The 17,803-nt window shown below is 40.0% G+C and overlaps 1 protein-coding gene across 2 annotated transcripts in view; it reads right to left on the bottom strand.

Moving 5' to 3' along the window:
* The window catches only part of GLIS3 (GLIS family zinc finger 3), a 506,199-nt gene that overhangs the window by 30,822 nt on the left and 457,574 nt on the right, over positions 1-17,803 (bottom strand). For both annotated transcript variants that reach the window (XM_036856374.1, XM_036856376.1), the window contains one exon: positions 17,097-17,265. In XM_036856374.1, coding sequence (XP_036712269.1) covers positions 17,097-17,265 — 169 coding nt within the window. The remainder of the gene's footprint in view (positions 1-17,096; positions 17,266-17,803) is intronic.

Here is a 17,803-nt window from a genome sequence, read left to right as displayed (position 1 = left end):
AAAATGCATTTCAAATACTCTGGGTTTGGTGAAATTCAAAGCACATCTTTTGCCAGACCCCTTTTCTGCTAAGTTTTAGACCCGTTTGCATTTTAAGGGAAATTTAATCTGTATGTTCCTGATTCATTTACACTTAGCTCATAAACATTTTGTTCTGTAAGACATATCTGAGGTCCAAGAAGTATTATAAGACTTTATTATAAGCCTCTCTAGTCCTATTCTCTTTAAACAATACATTTTCTTTTGCCAAGAATAAATTAACTTAAATCTCAAAGGTCAAGTGTGGTTTGAAATCCAGAACCCAAAAGATCTGTGTGGGTTCTGTGCTTGGCAAAGAACATTGCCCAGGGTGTAACAGGAACCTTACACACGATTTGGGACATCTTTTGCAGTCACACGTGCCAATCATAATGAGATTATGGTAGTTTCTGAGGTGGGACATACAGGTGTTTAAATAAGGTGACATCATCAACTAACCCGAGATATAAAATGGATAACTATCTATTGATCTTCTAATTGTACAGAAAAATGGCAGGATCTGACTCACTAGGTTTAAAAAGACAGTTTATACTTTCTAACATTGAAGTTCCCTTGAAGTGTACTTGTGCGAACAGTGTTAAAGTTGAGCAATGATCATAGACTATGAAAACGACATTCTATCTGCCAGTTCAGTAGGGGTCTGGTGCAAGTGTGGTGGAGAGAGGAGCAGGGACTCTGTCAGTGCAGTGAAAAGAAGCATCACAATGATGTGCGGAAAAACTATATCAGCAATGAAGAGTTTAGTCTCCCCGCAAAGGCTCAGGTGATTGAAAACCTTCAATAGGCTGTTTCTTACACTGTATAGAAAGACAGGCTTTGTTTTATGCCAACATGTAGATGTCGCCATCTGTGTACACCACTTATTTCATACAAACAGGTCACTTCATTTTTCTGGGCTTTTTGTGTAGGGCCATAGGTGATCAAAGGGAGGATGAACCAGTCAAGTTTATCAAGCAATTTTCAACATTTTGAACCATACTATTTAACAAGGCAGAGCTTCTACATTTGTATTGCCGCAGTAAGAAACCATGGGATGAAATCTCATTTGTTTTTGCATTCCCCTTGCTGAGGTCTGATGAGACTAGGTAAGATGATGTAGGAACCAAGAAGGGAGGATTTGGACTGGTTAACTTACGGAGAAGACAAGTCAGAGGAGGCTTAAAGAAACTAGCTGGGTTAGGATGCCTGCTTAATCAAGAACTTGTATCTTCACTCAGCTGGAAGAGAATAGTAACTGAGTGTCCTGTGCCTGGTAAATATATATTTTCCAAGCATATCATCTTAACTGGAATTAGCTTGAAAAGATGTGCTGAATGGCCTTGAGGAAAAACAGAGCAAATGAACGCCGGCACTGTCCTGAGAATATCTATTAAAACTTGTATGCCGGGATTCCCCGTATAGAGGCTATTTTCTTGGGGAACATGTCCTCAATGTGTCTCACAGGCTGCTCTGGGCTTGTGGGAGAGGCAGGAGGAATTGTGAGATCACAGACTTTGTGGCTAGAAGGAGTCCACACCACCAACCAACACCAGAATCCTGTGAACGGAAGATCTCCAGGGAGTGAGGGAAAGGGGTGGATTTGAATTGGAAGGAAACCTATGTCATTGCTAAATAGCCATCTTTGGCAACTCAATTTTGTTTTTTGGGGGCAAAGCAGCAAGATCCTTTGCCTTCTTAATTATATTTCTTTGTTTGGGAATAAAAGATATAACATGCTCTTGGTGTTTTTTCAGTCTTCTCTTCTGGTACTTCTGCCACCTTTCCTTTCTCTTAAGGATTGACGGAGCAGAGATGTGTAGATGGAGCAAGTCGCAGTATTTAGAAGTAGGACCTTAGTATCACCGGCTTGATGGAGGAGAATAATTTTGTTTCACAACTCCCTCCCTCACAGCACAGTAAGTCTGACTCATAAATGAAGGTTTGATTAACAAAGAGTAGAAAATGTGTATGGGGAAGGGGAAGGAGGCAAAGATTGTGAGCAATATAAAACCTTACATTTTTATAATTCGGGATGATGTGACTATAGGGTGAATTATGATTACTAGCTATAAAAAAGGGGTGTATTCAACCAACTAAAAGAACAGAATTCATCTGAGCATTTTAGGTGTCATCTGGAATGTTAATTTCATACAACAGACCTCTATATCTATATTTAGATGATATATCTATATATAAATTATATATCTATGTATCTATCTATCTAGAGAGTATATAATTATATGCTAATTACAAATCATTCTTATCTATTTATTCACACAAGTTTCACACCCTGGCCATGCTCTCTTGGTTACCACATATTACTTAATGTAATAGCAATGTTGAGCAAAGAAAAAAAATGTGGAAGTACATACACATCAAGATTTTAGCATCATCTATCTCAGAGACCTGGGGGGAATAAAATAATACTTACTGAGCCTTCAACTGACTCTACATTTTGCTTTTTGCTAATTCAGTCTGGATTTTTCACCATGCTATTCAAATAAATAAGATTCTATGGTATAAGTTAATATAATTTCAAAATACAGTACGCCACTCCATATAAAGTATTAATAAAAATTTAAATATATACTATTCTAAATGAAATAAATGTACACTTAAAGTAGTCTTTGCTTTGGAAAGGAAAGAATTGGTACAAAAACTCTAACTTTTACATATATAAAGAAAAGATGAAAAGTAACAAGATGTGATCTTGATTGTGATCCAGACAATTTCTAGGAACAAGGAAATAAATAAGAATTTAGCACTAAAAAGCCCAGTGTAAGAAACGAGTGCATAAATATGACTGACTTTCAAGTACAGCACATAGAATCAATTTTGTTACTACCTAAAAACACTATATTGCATTTGATTGAAAAATCTCTCACAATCTATTAACTTAAATTTAATTTTTATAAACTTGCTTACTTGTTAACTAGCTCATAGAAATAGAAATAGCAAATTAGAATCAGGGATGAGAGGGCAGGAGAGGAGCAGAGAAGGAGAGAGCCCTACTGTTCAAGGCAAGGCCCTGGGAGCAACCAAAAGCAATCACTAAATCACAGCAAGAGAGATGCCAGGAATGTTATTTAAAAAGCCATAAAGACTCAAGAAACTTGAGTAGTTTGGGGCCATTTACTCCAGAAGCAAGCAAACAAACAAAAAACATGCATGCTTAAACAGAAACTTGCTAAGCAAAACCTAAAATGTTATTGTTACTGAAGGTAGAGGGGGCCTCGAAATCCCGTTTTCTTAGTGTCCTCACCTATTTTCCAACCTAGTCTTTTTAACACGCACACACATGGCCAAATGAATATGGTCTGAATTTTCTGCCCCAAACAAAAATTTTCTTTAACTCCAAAGAAGATGAATTAAATTTTTTGATACTAAAATAAATAAATAATTTTGATGCTGAGTATAAACTGCAGTGATTTATAATTTTTCTCCTAAGGAGTATCTCATTCCCCTGTTATGTCAGGACAAGATGACATCACTCTCATTCATTCTGAGTGACAGCAGTGTCCAAGAGCCAGAAGACAGACTGTCTGAAGTCTTTCTGGGTCCAACTCTGTTCCCCAGCTGCTGATCTGCAGTTGACATTTCACAGATTTCATTTGATATAGCTTACCAGTCTCTTCTTTGGCCTTTCATACTTCTTTGAAACAATAGAAGATTGTTATGTAAAAATGCACACAACAGACCAGAATTTTTAAAAAAAAATCACTGCTTACCAGAAGCAGATCACACAAAAGCAAACCAGAGAACTGAGTCAACCATTTCCACTCATTTAGTGGAGGAGTTTATATAACCTTAGCATAAGCCATGGTTCAATGGTTTGCAAAAAAAAAAAAAAAAAAAAAAAAGAGCGAGAGAGAGAGAGAAGGAAACAGGTTTTAAAGTGCTCACCAAAGATCTGGGGAAAAAAAAACCAAAACGCCTTGGAAAGATTTCTGCAAATATTTATCTATACACACCTTGGGAAATGTCTGATTATTTGGGGGTATTTACTTGGCTATGCTCCTTCTCTTTTGTGGCCTGCTCCCACCCTCTGTTCACATTGAGCTTCCCAACCTTGCAGTGATGTGGGCCAGAAGCAAAGAGCTCTCCTGTTGATGCAGTACTCAATCTTAGATTGTTTCATAGAACAATAGGTCCCAATTGAAACACATAGAACTGGTGAGGTTCACGTGCAGAGAAATTGCAAATGGCAGGAGGAGCAGACGGCTGTCGTAGAAGACAGATGGAGTAGAAGTCAGACCCCCCGGCCTTGGAGTGTGGCTCCATCCCTTACCAGCCGGGTAATTTTGAATAAATTCCCTGATTTCTCCCAGCCTCAGTTTCAAGTGTAAAATAAAGATAACCTCGACTCTTACCGGGGATCATAAAATCTGAGATAACATATTCATTTATTCATTCAGGAGGTATTTACTGAACACCAACCAAGGGCTCCGATTGCACTACGGAGAGAGTAACACATGACACAGATCTCCGTGTTTGTGTGAGAGGAAGCAGGCAGTGAACAATTTTAAACCCACAAACTATGTATTGAGCTAGAGGAAATGAGTACTACAGAGAAAAATAAAGGATGCAAGGTGAGGGGCGGGGTGGACGATGAACAATTTTAAATTAGGAACTCACAGATGTCAAAGTACTTTAAACAGTGAATGTCTGACACCTTTCAGATGATTGACACATGTTTATGGAATGACTGCTCTAAATAGAATGTACATTTAAGGTATCCCTGATTTAAAATGTACCCAATGCTTGAGAGCTGTCTAATAGCACTGTGTTAGAATATCTATGAAGCTCGAAAAATAAAAAAAATCTTAGCACTCTTTTCTCTCTTGACTGTGGAAAGAGGCTTAAAGAAGGTGAGGCTTTTACTCATCTGGTTAATTTCCTAGTCCCAGGAGCAGTTAGTTGTGGTCTTCTGTAAGAGTCTCATTTTTTTGGTACTGGCTTTCCCAATGAATTATCCTGAGCTCACAAATCCATACAATCATAGAATATTTGAGCTGAAGGGCAGTGGAGCACCACTGTATCTAGCCCAGAGACATGAAATGACTTGCCAAAGTCACACAGCTAGTTCTCCAGATACCACTTTACCCCAATAAGGTAAGATGCTCTCTAGGGAAGATGCAAAGCAAGGCAGAGAGATAGGTTGAGGGAGGATGGAAGAGGACCCTTGTGGGCATCTGAGGTTTTGCTCCTCATCACCAGATGATGGGGATGGGGGGTATCAGCAACCTACTGCCTTTAAGAATCTGACAATATGATTCCCCAGTTTGCTTTGGTGAATTTGCTCATTTCTAAACTGGGGCTCTTTGTGCCCAAGCCAAGCTTGTACCTTTAGTCTTTCCAGCTGGATAACGCCTTTCAGTTACACTCTTTCCCTTGTGTATAAATCCAAAGTATTTCTATGTCAACTAACAATTGCATTTCTTCAAACAAAATTTACTAATAGGCTGTGTTGCAAATCAAGCACATGTCATAAATATGTCTCACTTTTCTTCATTCGTACTGTATACACAGCAGTGCAAGCCATGTGGGACTGTATGTTTTAGCACTGCTTTGGGGGTTAACACTTTGAAAAGAGGTGTTTTCATGATCAGCTAGATTAAATGTTGGTTGGTATGTGCTTTGGATAGTTTCCCCCCCCGCCCACCTTCTTTCTTCCATGGGGGTTATAGACCTCCCAAAGAAGGAAGAATGCATCAGAACAGCTAGTTTCATTGCATTCACATGAAAAATATTATTGATTTGCTGCCAGGGAGTAGAAATAATGAATAGAAACTGGTCTATGGTAGATTTGGGGAGGTATTCTTCATTCCCCCAAAGAATTGTGGGGTATCATCTGTAGTGGTTTTAAAATTCATCTGTGAAAACTAATCAATGAAAAATGGCTTCAGCAGTTGGCTGACTGCAGAGGGGGAAAAAAGGAATCCTTTTCAAAACCTAAAAAGAAAAGCACAGTTTTAAGGATTACACATCTGATTTAACATCTAAAAAAACCCCCCAATGATAATACCCCACTTTGTATAGCCAGACAGCGCTCCATTTTAGGAGTCTTTAGTGGTCTTTATAACGATTTATGAATCACTTCATGAATTCCTGGCTGACTCATCTGGGTGACTATAGTATCTACTTATACTTCCCTTCTGTCTCACAAAAGAGACACTTGGACTCAGTTCAATCCAGATTTGTCCCCGAATGAATCACAGCACGTTACTGGGGGAACTGCAAATTGAATTCTGCTTCTGAGACAATCAAGACCAGCTTTCAGAAATGAAGAAACGGCCTTGGGGAAGTGTGGGTAATTGCAACACTGTCCATCTGGGTAGGACCAAAGCAGGCCAAGAGCTGTATGTCCATCTGCGGACTCTGTTCCAAACTAGCCGAAGAGCTGAAACCATCCCCAGGAAGGGCTTAGTGTTTCTTTCTCCTTACAAGGGTCTGGGTCAATATTAACTGCAAATAATTTATCACATTGGACGAGACTAAGACTCAAAAATGACTGCCTGAGCCTCCACAGAGCACGACAAAATGAGGGCTGTGAAGTTGGCTATAGGTGAAATGATCACCAAGGCTTTTTAAAAAAGACACATATATATTATAATGAGTGAATGTTTGTGGGAAATAGATAGGGTAGAGTGTTCTGGAGGAACGTTTCTCCACTTGGGTTTAGGGAGTAAGTTGTAAGTCAAGAAAACAAAGTAATCAATGCCCAAGGCAGAGAAGTGTATTTTTTCTTGTATACAGTGACATACGGCCCACGGTATCACACTATTATTCCCCTGTGGAAATGCAAAGGGAGGAGGAGAGGACATCCAGGATATGTTACAAAAATGAATTATGCAGGACACATTTAACCAAGAGCCAGGTTTTTTGGAATATCTTGACTGCAGAATTGGCTGTGACTTGGTTGGTTGTCTATTTCAGAATCTGATGTGATGGGGAGAAAGGAAAGAAAAGTCTGATTCTGCCAAATCCTCTTTACAAAAAAAGTGCCAACCAGAAGAAAATTTATCCAGAGTGGTCTTAGACATTTCATGTCAAAAATTCTGCGGTGAAAAAAAATTCTGTAATGATATCGTCCCTTGGGCAGCTCTGAGTAGGTCAAAGCAAGGGGATTAACTCATAGTCCTGTGGCAAAGGGAAGACTTTCTCTTGTTCAGCATAGTGTTAGGCATAGAGTTCAGTCTGCTTTGAAACAGAACGCATTAGGTGAAAGAAAAACATTCGGAAGAAAGTGTGATGAGAATGCTAGATGAGAAATGAGAAAAAAAGTGTTATTTTTCTCCAAACATGAGAAAGAGAGGTATAGGTAGATTAAAAAACAGCTTCTTGCATACCTTTCTCATGGTCACAAACTGAAAACACAAGTCTCTTGACATCAGAAGAACTTTTAGAACTAACTTCCAATGCAGTACTCCTGCCAAGTATAGCCAGGTGCCTTTGAAAGCCACTGCCAAATGAGACCTCAGAAGTCAATATAATCCATAAATTTGAAAAGAAACTAGCTGGGTGGTGGTTCGGTCAGTAATAATATGTGCTGTTTATATGTGCTCTTTTTTCTTCATCTGAAGGATGTCAGGTTACTATTGTAATAACCACAAATGAATTTTCTATACCTTCTCTTGAAGATGAGACTCAACAATTGGCTACAGAAATGAATGAAAAGAAACAGCATATATTTAAAAATTCACAATTAGAGAAGGGCTCTTGGCTCTTACAGATGGAAAGAGCATCAAATCCTCAGTTGTTTGCTACCATTTTGTATCTTCAGCACCTCATCCAGTACTATGCAAAGATAATTAATAAATGTTGGCTGTTGCTGTTGAAGAGACCACTGGTTCCAAAGACATGGCTCCCAACTTAGTGCCAATTCTTGTGTCCAGGTGGGTGGTACCTTTGTCGAATTGGTGCAAATGGCCAGTTGAATATTATATTATATTTGTCCAGAAACCAGTTTCTGTTTCTGAGGGGAGAACATCTTCTTCAGGAGAATGATTCCAACCATTACTCCGAGGAAGAAGATTAAAACAGAGAAAAGTTTTTCTCCTTGCAACTAAACAGAAAACCAACTAAAGATTATTTCTCAGAAAAGGAGGCAAAAAGACTAATCCAAAGAACTTTGTCTCTTGGTTTCTGCTCACTTCAATAAACTCCTCACCACTAATGAACAAACAGTCCTTCGCTTGAAAAAAGATATAGTTTCTTAGGAGCCAATTTCTCCAACTATCCCCACCTGAGAGGGGAAAAGATGAAGGTGATTTCTAGATCACACTGTTAAAACATTAAGCAGAGGCTTTCCTTGGAACAGCCTTTTCTACATCAGAGATTAGGCACTTTGTAATACGTGGATATCTTGACTCGGGCTAGAATGGCTTGTGGGCTTTCACTTTGGGAATTTTGGCTCCATATGACTTGGTGTTTCCTAGGAAGCATATGAAAAGAACACATTGCCACATTTGAATACTATAATGGCTTAGCGAACTCCATGTTGCTTCATGCTAATGCACTAAAGTAGAGGTTTCAAGAAAAGGAATTCTATTTTACCTCAAGCATTCCTTGTTACTGTCATGACTCACTTTCCTGACTGAAAATCCAAGGGAACTAAAAAAACATCATCTTGGGCTTCGCATGAAGTGGATTTGTTTGGAATGTGGGAACGAAATAAAGATGGCTGATTTGGCATTCAGAGGTGAAACAACTTCATTGGCACTTAAAAATTATAGTTCCTTTTACAGACCTTCTAATAGATGGTTTGTAATGTGCGTTTATAATTAACCTAAAATGCTGATATAGTGCATTTCAAAATTTAAAATCCATGGAAAACAAACTGACGTGAACGAATACTTGAACCACAAGTCAAGCCATTTGTTTGCTGGAGTGACACGTGTGTGCTCACATCAGCATCTCCTGCTTCGCCATGAAGTGACACAAAGGAGGATGTGGAGATGGAAGAGCATCAATCAGCTGCTCAGGGTTACTGCTACCTTTCACACTATAAAAATGAGTTTGGACTTTATTCTAAGTATGGTGGGAACACAGATGTGAGCAGGAAATCCTCAATGATTCAATTTACATGTTAAAGGGCAGCAGCTCCTGTTGTGGTGTGGAGCAAAGGCCAGGTGTGCTGGTAGGGTGAAAGTAGAAGGTTGTGGGTAAGCAAGACTGGATGTTGGGAAACCAGTTAGGGGGCTGTTGTAGTTGAGACAGGAGGGGATACTGGTGAGCTGGGTGTGGAGGAGTGGAGCTGACTAGGCTTAAAACGTATTTGAAGGCAGAGCTAATAGGACTTACAGGTTAATTCTACATGAAAGTGCTTGGGCAAAGGGAGGAATCAAAGTTGACTCCTAGGCTTTTTAGGCTTTTAATAGTTAGCTGAAGACAGCCATGTAGACCTAGCTCATTATTTTCCTCCATTATCAAGAAATATATTGGCCTCAGGCAATTAGGCTCATAAAAGTTTTGCAGACCACACTGCATTAAGGAGCTTGGGCTTTATGTAGAGAACAGGTTTTTGTGTATTTGGCTAAGACAGGTACCCTGGTGACTCTGGCATACATTTCAAAGGCCTCCATATCCTGTTATCCACCCAGAAATTTAAATGAGAGATAGATCAGTGTGGACTATGGCAGCTAGTTCAGCAATGCCTTGTTGTAGCTGTTGCTGTTTTATTTTTCTTCCAGAGGAGCCATTCACAGTCATTAGGTAGGTAAGAAGAAAGTAACAAATATCACCAATTTCCCTGTATGTGTGACTATTACAAGTGAGTCAGGGTGGCGTATTTATAAGAAGTTATTAGTAAGGTGAAGATCTCCGTGAGAAGAAAGGTCATTCCAAAGGCCAATAACCCAACTGATATTTTCCAGAGAGTATGAAGCATGGCTCTGGTCATGGATCAATATTTAAGAAGTTTTAAGACTGGTGGGCTATTCTGCCCTAGAATAAACATCAAGAAGTACCAGGAATTTTCCACAGATTTAAAGAAAACAGAACAGAAAAAGGACCTCAAGCTTTTCCGTCTAAGATACAATGCTGTAATCTCCATTTTCAAGTCTAGGATATTGGAAGTTTCTACCTCTGTGCTCACAGCATCAACATCAGGAACAACATTCATTACATTCAGCAATTCTCAAGTAGACGTGTCTGTGTGTGTGTGTGGGGGGGTAGATTTTGGACCCCACCTCTCTTAAACTTGAACATCTGTGGAAGTCTCTTTTCTAGAAAGAAACTGACCCCTTAATGGGATGTTAAGTGTGGATAACTGTTTTCTGAATGTAAAGTGCTGAAGCCCAAAGAGAAAGAATGATGCTCTTGACCACATGACATTAGGTGAGCATCCTATCAATAGACTCTAACAGAGGATGATGTAGATGCCAATACTCAGGCTGATAACAATGGATATTTGAGGCTTATATTTATTTTCTGACTATGGCTTTTCTCAATTATTTCAGTGATAAAGATCGACAAGCTTTGTTTGTTTGGCCAGTGTTTATTGCCTTATAAGTCAGCTATCTATGCATGTGGGAAAGGGTCTGTAATACACATCAAGGAGCCTCTGAGAGCAGTGCTCACTGGGTAAATTGCAACTAAATTATGATACACAGCAATGTGGACACGTCTTAATAATACTCAAGTCTTCTCTGTTATAATAAGAACAGTGAGGCCAAGTTATTTATATGAGAGCTCTAACTTTCAGATGTTCGGCACTTTGTCTCTAACATGGAGGTAATTTTTTTTTTGACACTGACTCTTCAAAATCTTCTTAAATAGGTCATGACTATATAAACTACAAGCTTGGAATTGCAAGGGACAAAATCGTCTTTACAAATTGTGTTAAAAAGGAAAATAACTCAAAATCCATTGTGTTGCCTTATCAGTCTAGGATATGGAAAGGACAGCCTTTGTCTGCTTGAGGACCAGACAAATCATTCGTACATTCTTCATCATTTCTTCTTCTGTTGGGCACAGAATATGTTCTGAACTCTTGCTGGGTGGATAACAGGATATGGAGGCCTTTGAAATGTATGCCAGAGTCACCAGGGTACCTGTCTTAGCCAAATACACAAAAGCCTGTTCTCTACATAAAGCCCAAGCTCCTTAACGCAGCTCATGAGCCTCCTCCTGCATTTATTTATGAAGCTCCATCCTCGCTTGCTCTCTCTCCTCTTAGCTTTTGTATATATGACGTTGCCTGGCCGGGCTCTATAGACCTTCAGATTTCAGGGAGATATTTTTTCATCTATTCCTCCCTCCCCAATTTTGGGTTAGGTACTCCTTCTGTATGCCTCCACAGCCTCCTGTAGCACCCCTTCATAGCATCCAAAATTATGATCACCTATTGACCAGGTTAGCTCTTGCTAGACTAGGTGCTTTGAGAGGGCCGGGCTCCTGTCAGTCTCACTGACCACTATGTCCTCAGTGTCCAGTATATTGCCTGGTGCCCAAATACCAGCTGACTGAATGATTCAATAAATGAATGAACCTCAATGTTAGGACTGATTTTGATAAACTTTAATATTTTGTATGATGCTTATGATTTTAGCCATTATTGCACACATACTAGAAGATTAAAAAGAGAGAGAAAAGATTATGTGGAGAGAGAGAGGGAGAGAGACAGTGTGTGTGTGTGTGTGTGTCTATGGAAAAGCTGAGTGGGTGAAGATATCAGTGTCCCTGTTTACTAAGAAAGTCCTGGGGAGGGAAGGACAGCAAAGCAGCAGGCCTAGTTTTGAGCTGTTCAGATACTATAGATGCAAATATGTGGGAATAGTTAGTATTGAGCACCTAGTATTAAAGACCACAGGAAAGCAAAGGGAACCCCAGCAATGGGTGATGGCAAGAGACTACTAGCAGTGTGTGTGTGTGTGTGTGTGTGTGTGTGTGTGTGTGTGTGAACATATGTATTAGAGCAACTACGTATTGTATAGAAGTATGCAGGTTATATAAGATGCTGGAGCTTTGAGGTCACCATCCTTCAGACCAATGAATCAAGGGGAGTAATCCTTTCTAGGAATCTCCCACCTGGGCAGTGGAAGTTGGCAATGACCCCCTGTTTCCCAGGCATTCCCCTCACTGGTCCTTTTCCCTTGTCAAACCTTCCTTAGCAGGTTTGAACCCTGGAGGTTACAAGGAAATTTTAGGTTCCTGCCCTCAAAGAACTAATAATTCAGTTAGCAAGTGGACATCTGGGAAATGGAAAATAAATGAGACAGATAATAAGGACCCAGCGATTTAACTGGGGAGCTGCAAGAGGCAAGGAGGCTTTCTGGGCTGAAAACTAAGCCAAGCTCCAGGCTGATAACATTTAGTCAAGAATAAGATAATGAGGGAATATCCTTACTCTCTCTTTAGGTAGAGAAAGATCCTGAATTAAGATGCAGAAAACAACCAAGCTAAGTCAGTGAGCAGGTTGGTTTGACTAGAGCTAAAGAACTTTACATAATTGCAAAGACATGACATAGAAAACAATTGCTATTTTTAACCCCTTGGCATCCAGGAAAGCTACAATATGTTCCCAATGGTGAATAAGAAAATGCTATCCGTGAAGACCAGCCCTGGTTACCCAAAGGCATAGGAAGACTGCACATATATCAAAGTCCCTAGAATTCTAGCAGTATCACATCTGATATGAATGGAAAACAGTAAGGCTTCCCAATACTTCATACAGATTCAAGAAACTGACATTCCTTATTTAGTTAAGGTGTTTAGATTACTTTCTCCAAAAAAATTGTCCCTAACATTCTCTGCTGTTGATTCCTGTACTAGAATGCATTCTCCAAGGGGAGAGCACATCCTTTCCTTGTTTTCAGTCTTCTCTGGCTCAGAGGTGGGGCTCATAGGAAGCCCTTTACATGTCGCTCCACTCTGGTAAATCCACAAGTCCCCTAATCTCTGTCACTTATGCTACAGAGCACACCATATTTGTGGCCTTCTTTAGAAGGGGAGAGGCAGCCAACATGCTCCTGAACAAGATGAGTGACACAAATCCAGCTGACTTATTCTTGGGATTGCAAGATTTCTCCACCTCAAAAAGGGACTTCCATCAATGTTTGTTTTCTCTGGTCTAAAAGACATACTTTGAAACCCAATAAATTAACATTTCCGAAGACGCTGAGTTCCCACTGTCATAAAGTACCACTGGCTCGTTCAATATGACCTAGTAAAACACCACTTCCCATAATAATTTTAAATCAACATTAGGTGATGTGGTGTAGTTCGACTTAAATCACTGAAACGATGTGTCATTCAGATCATAATTCAAAATAAAAATGGAACCTCGTCAAATTGAGAGAACTTGCGTTTATTCTACGGTGGTAAGGATCAAAGAAACAGATGTTAACTGGACAGATGTGGTGGACCTTTCCTGACTTATGACAGTGACTCAGCCCATTTTATTAACAAGTTAAAGCTAAATAAATGATGAATCAATGCCTGCAAAGCAGGAAAAAAATGCCAGTTTCCCACTAAAAATCGCAAAGTGGATAATCTTATTTCCGTCAGGAAAACTGCTGGGGTTTTTACTGGGGAATTTCCCAGGCAAACAGAGGCAAAGATATATAAACCCAAAGCGGAAGGTAAGCACATTTCCTCTTAGTGTTTTTATGCTGGACATTAGTGCAAACGCAGTGAATAATTCAGGGCTGTTTCTCCAGTCATCCTCATCTCCAAACCTGATTGGAAGAGATAAACCTCCACGCCCTTGCTCCTGCCACTTGGGCTGGCATAGGAATGGGGCTCACATCCTGTGGGGAGAGCAGAGCAAAAAGGCAAAGCCACAAAAGTGAAAATATCCACTTCATTCACCCAGTCATGCAAAGTACACCACCTTCCTCTGCCTCTCCATTTTCCCTTCCATGATTATATTATCAGCCACTGCAATCATTTGACAACATCCTCTGGCTTACAAACCTGAATCTCTCAGCCACGCCAAGGTTGCCTGTCCTCATGCCATGTAACAAGCTAGGTGCTTTATCTGTTTTGGTTCATCTAATGCTAATTCCCCATGAGTGCAAACTAAGGCTCAAAAGAGCTAAGGAACACCCCATCACCTATGTGTTATTCCTGCCCAAAACGAACTAGTTTATTAAGGAGGAAAAAAATCAGACAAGTCCAAACTGTGGAACATTCTGCAAAATAAATCTCCTCAGTTCTTTAGAAACTGTCAATGTCATGAGAAAAGCAATAATAATAATAATGAAGAAGATGATGATTTTTTAAAAGCTGGGAAACTTCATTAGAGTAAAAAAGACTAAAAAGAAATGAGAACTGTGATGCTTAGATCCTGGATCATAAAAAGAAAAGAAAAAAACCTCTAGCTATATAGAACTTTATTCACACAATTTGGGAAATCTGAATATTGACTGCATATTAGACAATATACATTGTCAATGTTAAATTTCCTGAGTGTGATAATTACATTGTGATTATGCAGGCAAAATGTCCCTCTTAGATCTTTCCTAAAGTAATTAGGGTTAAAGCTCATTGATATTCCCAACAATTTCTCAGATTGGTTCAGAAACAACAGGCAAGCAAGCAAACAGACAAATAAAGGATCTCTCAAGTCAGAAAGAGAAAGAGACAGAAAGAGAGAGAGAAGGTGGCAAAATGTTAACAATGGGTGAACATGGGTGCAGGGTATATGGGTGTTCACTGTGCCATTCTTGAAATGTTTTAATACGTTACCAACATTCAAAAGACGAAATTGAAAAAAAAAATTATAAAATAAAACAAAATGAAATGTTAAAAACAAAACCAGAAACAACCCAAGCAGCAGGAGCATCCAAGGAACACGTTGAAACAATTAGCAACTGTGAGAGCTGGGATTTAATCAGGTGTTTGGGTTGCTGTGGTTTTTGACTCTAATAATGGTTAAAATCTTTTTCTACATTGATTCTTTTAAAGACTGTGTACAAAAAAGAAGACACACAGATTACTTTTTTCTTATATTCTTGTAAAGAGTCTTTATAACTACCGATAAGATGAGACAAAGAGGAGGAGGTCCCTATGGATGGTTTCTTAGCTTCACTACCTTGTAGGGTATGATGCTTGGCCAGGCAGAATGAAATGGGATGATGAAAAGCCCATGGATAATATCATTTAAAACTCAACTGGGAACTAAATAAAATCCTAAAATGAATAAGCTCATCTGAACTTATAGAAATACATCCAACAACTGGCAAGTCTGTGAACTTAATAGATGATTATCATTTGCACTGCTTTGCTGACAGATCCTGCAAGAGAAGGCTAATAATTTGTTTACACTTAACCATGTACATAGAAGTGTTAGGATTAAGTCTAACATATTCTGATCCATGTTTCAATTGCCTACCAGACACATCCACCTGGATGTTTTACAGCCACCTGAAAGTCAAAACCCTAAAGTCCATTTATTATCATTCCTCCTTTCCCGCCCTCACCTCTACTCAACACCCTCTTTTCCTTTGTTAATGGCACCATTTTCCATCTTGATGTCTCGGGGTGTAACTCAGAAATGAATTTTGGTCCCTCCTCTTTACCCCACACATATATTAATAACTAGTGATTCTGCCTCCTAACTAATAGCCCTTGAATAAATTCTCCATCCTTACTGCTTTGCCTTAGCTCAGGTCCTCATATTGTTCATAAGGACTTCTATAATAACCTCCTTCTAATTTTCCCTACCTTTCATCCCTGCTTCAAGCCTCAATTACTTTACCATCTTGTCACCTGAGTTCCTTCTCTAAAATGACAATCTGATGTGTTTCTCTCCTAATAAAGGGTCTATAATGGTTCTTCACTTCCAGTAGGATCAGGGGTAAAATCCTCAGCATGGTTGTTCCCCATGAGCCAACCCATTCTCACCTGACTTCATCCGCCATGTCTACCTGATGATGCCACCTGAGTTACTGGCACCTTGCTCCCTCCATGTGTCCTTCCCCCTCTCATGTCTTACATATGTCCCTCTGGCTACCTTGGATGCTCTTCCCCATTTATCCATCTGGAAGAGCCTTAATCTTCCTGTAATGCCTAGATTACTCTTGTCTTTCTTTTCTCCCCCTCCCCAAGGCACAGATAGAGCTCCTGTGGCACCTTTGTTACATCACTTATCCAGCCAGCATTACTATATGTTGTTTGCACGTCTGTCTTCACCACCAAATCCTATAATGGCAGGACCAGGTTTTAATCATCTTTTCATCTTCAGCAAAATGTATGACACATAGCAAGTACTCAACAGATGCTTATTAAATGAACAGATGTATTAATAAAGGGTAGGCATAAAATTTAAAAATATGGCTTAGTGGACTTAAAAACACATTAAAAAACTCCTAGACCAGGCCAACACCAACAAAACCACAGACTGCTGGTGAAATCAAAGATTCAAAACTTTTACTCCTGTTGCCTATTCAACCCATTATTTTGTCTACCAAATGCCTACTATTCCAGGATTGCATAGGGGTGCCCACAAGAACTTTTTCCCGTGGATGTCTAGGTCAATTCAAGCCAGATGATGAGAGGAGAGGAGAATGAAAGAAGTAGTACTCTGTCCACACCACTGGAGGGCTGGGCAGTCCAAAGACAGGGACCGAAGTGTCAAGATTTAAAAATTTTCTCCCAGAAAATCCTTATGAGGGTGGTATCAACATAAAGTATTCAGTGAACAGCCCCTTTCTGGTAGTGCGTATAAAATCCTGTGCCCTTTTATGCTATATTCTTAAGATAACACCACTGATCTATGTGCTGAAAAGTACCATCTTACATCTGGAAAACATGTCAACCTGTAGGGACATTACCTTAAAATTGAGTCCCTGAAACAAACTGAGGAACGACAGGAACATTCTGATGCATTTCCCCAGCATCAGACACTTCAGTGGGCTATTGCCAGTATCTTTATTTTTTTTCCCCATGGAATATAAAACAGATAATGAGATATTCGGTTCACGCGTTTTGTGCATGTACTTTTAAAATGTCACCTTTGGGTAATTCAACCCACCAATGGATTATTAATAAACTTCAGCAACTGTCAAAGCTCTTCTTGGTGGAGGGAGGTTTGGCGGTGCCACCTATTAGAAGAGAGAGACGGATGGCCTTACCTCTCAGCTCCCACGTCCGCAGCTGTGGGTGCAGGTAACTGGGAGGAGGGGTTGCGGGAGCTCCCCTGTACATTATGTCCCGGAGAAGGGTGACTGACAGGATGTGGGGTTGGCATGGCCCCAGCAGCTGTCCCGCTTCGGCCTGAATGATTGCTGGAGAAAACTGAAGCTGAAATCAAGGGAGAACAAGCATCAGACTGCGCCCCAAATGAAGCACGCACTCTTTAAATACTGAAGGCTGACAGCAAGCACATTTTAGGGGCTTGTTTGTTTCTCTCTTTGGTGCTTTTAAGGGAACAGTTCTCCCCTTACTGGATATACACAGCTTTTGTGTTCATGGCGGAACAGGTTCCCCGGCTAATGTGCCGTTACTGCTGTCTGAGGAGTCCATGTTCAGCTCGCTCCAGGCTGACATTCACGGTTCGTCTCATAAGAGCTGCCTTGCCTGGCAAGTTCCCTGTCTGGACACCGTATAATTAGCCAATCTTGTAATGTCTGCACCTGGGCGAAGGTCTCTGTATTAGCACTTTTCAGTCACAGGGGAGGACAGTCAGGTAACAGAATATGCAGTCTGCTGACCCAGAAGGATACAACACAGGCCTTCTTCCTCTTCTCGGTGCTGCAGTGAGGCGCTGTGGGTCGTGCCCAGTCTCCATGTCACTGCTAAATCAATGTAATGAGAACAGAGCTTCCCCTGATCCTAGTAC

The sequence above is a fragment of the Balaenoptera musculus genome, chromosome 6 (genome assembly GCF_009873245.2).
Source record: "Balaenoptera musculus isolate JJ_BM4_2016_0621 chromosome 6, mBalMus1.pri.v3, whole genome shotgun sequence".
Classification (NCBI taxonomy): Eukaryota; Metazoa; Chordata; class Mammalia; order Artiodactyla; family Balaenopteridae; genus Balaenoptera; species Balaenoptera musculus.
The sequence above is the reverse complement of the archived record's forward strand: the minus strand, read 5'-3'. Positions and strand labels throughout refer to the sequence as shown.